Below are 5,721 nucleotides of genomic sequence, written 5' to 3'. Positions count from 1 at the left end.
ATATATATATATAAGTTGTTCATAGAAAGCCTACGTTAAGTTTTTCTTTCTATTTATTTTGAAATACCCTTACCCAAAGCCTTAACAAAAATTCTTTAAAGTAAAACTGTGTCCCACCTAACAATAATATATATATATATATATAAAAGTTGTTCATAGAAATCCTATGTTAAGTTTTTCTTTCTATTTATTTTGAAATACCCTTACCCAAAGCCTCAACAAAAATTCTTTAAAGTAAAACTGCATCCCACCTACCACTTATTGTTATTTTTAGGAGAAGAATTTTCTTACTAAGAGAAGTTGAGCTCAAATGGATTACCGAATTGGCAATCCAACACCACATCCATTTAAAATTCATGGAAAAACTCATATCTAAAAGCAAATTTAAAAAAATAATTTCTTTTTGGATTTGATCCAAGGTGTTGAAAATAGACGTTTACTGAACTTCCGCCGAACTCTCAAATTTAAAATGAATATTCAATGGTGAAAATAACTTCTTTTTTATTTTTATTTTTTATCAAAGTTCTTAAAGTCCTGTCCTTTTCATCCATGTGGCATTGAATCATGTTTTTGGATGCCACAAGGTAAGTTTAATGAGCCTTAGTGAGATTTTAGATTTTACTAAGTTAGTAAGGTTTGACTTACTCTGATTTTTTAATAAGTTCTTGCGTCCTTATTAAAATAGATGTTAATGAAGACCTCCTAGACCCAGATTAACTAATAAGAAATTAATAGTTTCAAAAAAACATCAAAATTCGTTAGATCCAAATCTCCATTCACGTTGAAACTTAGAGGTTAAAAAAAATTAAAGATTCCTTCATAGACACTTCCAAATTTCATGTGTATGGTAATGCTATTGATAAATCATACTTTAATTAAAATTTTGTAAGATATTAGGGTACAAATAATTTTTAGTGGAATCTCTTACCACCATAAAAAAAAAAAAAAAATTAAAGATAATTTTAACAAAAGAAAGAGAGAAAAATCCCCATTACTTTTATTATATAGATAATTACTTAATATTATTTATATTAATATATTTAAAAATATATATATTAAGTATCAAAAAGGCCAATTTAGAGTTTCGGCCTCAACTTATATTGACCTGGCCCTGGTTTTCAGAGAATGCTAGCCTTAAAACAAGGTGCCAAGGTTTCCATCAAAGGATTTGGGAGGATACTCCTTACGATTTCTAAAAAATTAGATGGAATTATTTACCCAACCCAACCCTGGGAAGGCATGTTTGATACAAATCATCAAATCTGGTCAGGGTTAGCGAAGTTTTCCAATGTTTTTCTTTTATATTTGTTGCTAAATCTTATCTTCCAAAGTCTAGATAATTCTTCTTGTTTATATATTTATTTTAGTTACTCAACGTGGTTGGAAAGGTCTTTTAGAATTCGTCCTCGAGTAATTTAAAATTTACATCGTTGTTCATATTGCTGACGTGGAGACAAATATACTTTTCATTCGTATCTCGATGAAAAGTATCCATGGTTCCATACACATATCCACGTCAGGAATGTGTGAAACGATTCACTCCAGTATTTTTCGTGTCGAACGTGGTATAAACTTTGGAGCTAGAAAAGTGCTAAAGTCTAAACTACCCTTATTGTCATATCAACATTTTCCCTCTTTTAAATATGATTTACGTCATAACATCTAAAGGGCTGACGTCTTTTGTAGATTTCGTCACAATCCATGTACACCCCACGTGGCTTAATAATGGAGGCAGCTTGACTCTTTCTCCATCTCTATATAAACCATCACGTCCCAACATACACACACAATACTCAGTACTCCCTCTCGCTCAAAACCTCCAATATTATTGAAACAATGTCATCTGTCTCTCTGTTGGCCTTGGCCACCACTATCATCCCCTCAACTATTCCTGAAAATCGTCTAAGAAGTAGAGCAAAAAAGGATCCTGTAGGCGGCAAACGCATAGCTTATAATACAACAAGCTGTGATTTTAAACAAAGAAAAGAAGGAGAAAACCGATATGGGACGACGATAGACAGAAGAAATCTTCTTCTTGGTTTGGGTGGGTTGTATGGTGCCACAGCGAGTACTATTGGTACCCTAGAAGGAGGCAACATGACAGCCATTGCTGAGCCAGTGCAACCACCTGACATAACTAAATGTAATCTTATACCACCTGGCGAGGATGATCCACTGTTCAAGGAGTGTTGCCCCCCTTATAGCAAAATTCCCGACGTTACAATCAAGGATTTCGTACCCCCAAGCAGACATGAGCCATTACGTGTAAGAAAACCAGCTCACATGTTAACCGAAGAGGAGTTAAACAAGTTTAAAGAAGCCATAGCTAAAATGAAGGCTCTTGCACCTGATGATCCGTGGAACTTCTACCAACAGGCCAAAATTCACTGCACCTTCTGTGATGATGCTTATAATCAGGTAAACTCAGAGGTTCCTCTGCAAATCCATGGAAGCTGGCTGTTTCTCCCATGGCATCGATACTACATCTACTTCTGGGAGAGGATACTCGGTAAACTCATCGGTGATCCAACTTTCACGATTCCTTATTGGAATTATGATAAAGCCGAAGGCATGTATATGCCAGAGATATACTTGGATAAATGCTCTCCTTTGTACAACTATAATCGCAACGAAAATCACACTCATTTACTGCTGGATTACCAGTATGATATTAAAGAGGGAGATATTTCCGGAGACATTAATGAGGTAATCAAATGCAATTTGCTTCATTTGGAAAAAATGTATGATAGACAAGCAATAGCCCAACCCTCCATTTTCATGGGAAAACCTCTGAGGGCTAGAGAACAGGAACACAAACACTCATCAGGTACTTTGGAGAGTCTACACAACACAATACACATGTGGACAGGCACATGTAAGGCACCTTACTATGATATGGGCGATTTCTACACAGCTGCACGTGACCCTATTTTCTTTGGTCACCATGCAAATGTGGATCGAATGTGGAACATTTTCAGTCGTATGAGAAACCGAAAAAAAGAGTCTAAAAATTACATTCCTGAATTCAACGACCGTGATTGGCTCGATGCTGCTTTCATCTTCTATGACGAAAACCGCAATGTGGTTAAGGTTAAGGTTTGTCTCTCTCTCTCTCTCTCTCGTATGTGTTTGACTCTTCGAACTTTTTACTGTCCAACAAAGGGTAAGAAGTAAGGCTACCCTTACTAACTTAATAACATTTTAAATCTTACTAAGGATTGTTAAGCTCACCTTGTGACTTCCAAAAATATGATCCGATGCCACAAGGATGTAGAGGAAGAAATTCTATGAAGATGTTTACAAAATAAATGACGATTTTCGATTCTTGAACTTGTTTTGATGAGATCAGAAATTTTAAAAGGGGCTGATTTTTTTATGATAGAGATCATCCTCACAAAAAATACCTCATTCAGAAACTTTTAACCACAAAACATTACGGCTATGGCGTGGGCTGCTTTTGTTTTATAATTACACTTATTTTTATTTCCTTTTTTTTTATGGGCAATGTATGAAATGTTTCCAAGACAAAAAAAAAAAAAAAAGGAAAAGAAATACTTACTCAATTTTTTTTTTTTTAAAATATAAAATAAAATTAAATATAGGTAAAGGACTGTCTCACAACGAAACAACTCCGATACACCTACTACGATTCGAAGATCCTATTGGACATTGAAAGAGGCAAGAAGTTCAAATGTAAGATAAGAAATGAAAGAACGGCTGAAGCACTGAAACGCTCCTCAGTTTCCGAATTTGGATCAAATCCACGATTTCTCACTGAGCCCATTCGAGCCATTGTTTCGAGGCAAAAGATATCTCGTAGCAAGTCCGATAAAGAAAAAGAAGTTGAGGTTCTTCTCATCGAAGGCATCGAGCATCAAAAAGGGAAACCTGCAAGATTTGACATTTATGTCACGGCCAAGGGTGGTGATGGTGACATTGGAGAACTAGCTGGTAGCTTTGTAAATGTTCCGCACGGACACCATAAGGGAGAACCCTCCCAGGCAAGCCTTGAGTTGGGTATAACGACTTTGCTGGAAGATATTAACGCCGAAGGCTCGAAAGAATTGATCGTGACATTGATGCCTCGATCGGGAGACATAACTGTGGGAGGGGTTCGTGTGGAACTGTTCCCTATTAAAGATGATGGGGATATTGGTTATGAGCTGGAGGTTGACTAGTTGAAGCTTACTGAGACCAACTCATTATATAGATCTCAGTTTTCTTCTATGTTTGTATATTGAGACATCTATCTATCTATTATCTAAATAAAGATGTCATGAGCTGGAGGTTGGTTATGAGCTGGAGGTTGACTAGTTGAAGCTTACTGAGACCAATTCATCATATAGATCTCAGTTTTCTTCTATGTTTGTAGATTGAGACATCTATCTATCTATTATCTAAATAAAGATGTCATGTGGTTTCTCTATGTTATCAGGTTTCCTGTTTGTGTTGTAAAACACCAATGTTAACCTTTGCCACATCGTTTAGGTTTGGATTTGTAGGCAAGTATTGATTAGAAATTGGAATCAATGTTTTAAAAACCAAACCGATAATCAAACCGAAATTTTGCTCAACTGGTTGGACTGGGTCCGACTAAGATTCAATTCGGTCGAACCAATTTTGTTATATAACCTCTCCATAAAATATTCATGATATGAATAAATAAATATATAAGATTTAAAAAACTAAATTTCACTTTGTAAATCTACAAGAATACTAAACAGTAACATATTTTGCAAACAAACATTTTTTTTTTTTTTTGGATAAGTATTTTGCAAACAAACATTGATGAACAACCTCCATGAAATCAAAGTAAAATATAAATAATTTTTTTTTTATTTAAATTCTTGATGATGAAATCAACAAAATAAATAATTAAGAAACAAAATATTTGAAAATTTTCTTTTTCCAAGTTTCGAAGTATTTCAATGTTCTATCTTTATTTTATGAAAAATAAAAAATCCAAAAAATGTTAGAGTTTTGATTAAATTAAGGATATTTTTTTTTAGTTATTTGAAGATCCATAATATTTGGTTTAGAAAATTGATAGGTTTTATTTGTTAGAATTTTAATTATAGTATGTTTCTATATTTATTTGGTGCTCAAAATTCTAGATTGATATATATTTTATTTGTTAGAAATTTTAGTTATAGTATATTTCTATAATTATTTGGTACTAACAAATCTAGATTTTATTTGTTAGAATTTAGTTATAGTAGGTTTCTATATTTATTTGGCATTAAAAATCTAAACATGTAAATTACCGATTAGATTTTCCAGATTTTCTAATTTTGCAAGAGAGAGAATTACTAGAAAACTTTCAATTTTTCAAGAACCGGTTCTTGGAAGCCAATGGTTGGTTGGACCGCCGGTTTTCAAAACCTACAATTTTAACTTAAGTAACAGTTCATTAAGAACCAAACTGATTTTTATAGGAAATCCGGTTGGACCCAGACGAACTGTAGGTCGGATTCAAATTTTAAAATACTGTTTGGAATCATATATGTAGGGGCTTAAATGTTTGATAGGGACAATTATATTCCATGAAAAATGGGTGGGATTTCCATTGAAAATGCTGAACTAACTTCGTTGGACACTGCACTGTGTGGCCGTGGACAAAGAGCGTACCATAGAATTTTTTGCCTTTCTACATCTTTCTTCTTCTCTCGAGAGGGAGTTTGTATCTTTTGAGAGAAAGTGATTCAGGATCATTCCAAATGG

At 34.0% G+C, this 5,721-nt stretch overlaps 1 protein-coding gene across 1 annotated transcript; it reads left to right on the top strand.

Annotated features, from left to right (window-relative positions):
• Window positions 1–1,802: 1,802 nt before the first annotated feature.
• On the top strand, window positions 1,803–4,324 carry LOC147411337 (polyphenol oxidase, chloroplastic-like). Its single transcript, XM_086447499.1, has 2 exons — window positions 1,803–3,096; window positions 3,603–4,324. The coding sequence occupies exons 1-2, from the start codon at window positions 1,837–1,839 to the stop codon at window positions 4,176–4,178; spliced, it is 1,836 nt and encodes a 611-aa protein (XP_086303625.1). The 5' UTR covers window positions 1,803–1,836; the 3' UTR covers window positions 4,179–4,324.
• The last annotated feature ends 1,397 nt before the right edge of the window (window positions 4,325–5,721 follow it).

Source organism: Akebia trifoliata, chromosome 1, assembly GCF_017979445.1.
Source record: "Akebia trifoliata isolate Shusen 1 chromosome 1, ASM1797944v1, whole genome shotgun sequence".
In the NCBI taxonomy this organism is placed as follows: Eukaryota; Viridiplantae; Streptophyta; class Magnoliopsida; order Ranunculales; family Lardizabalaceae; genus Akebia; species Akebia trifoliata.
Note: the sequence above shows the minus strand (reverse complement) of the source record. Positions and strands in the feature narration are given on the sequence as shown.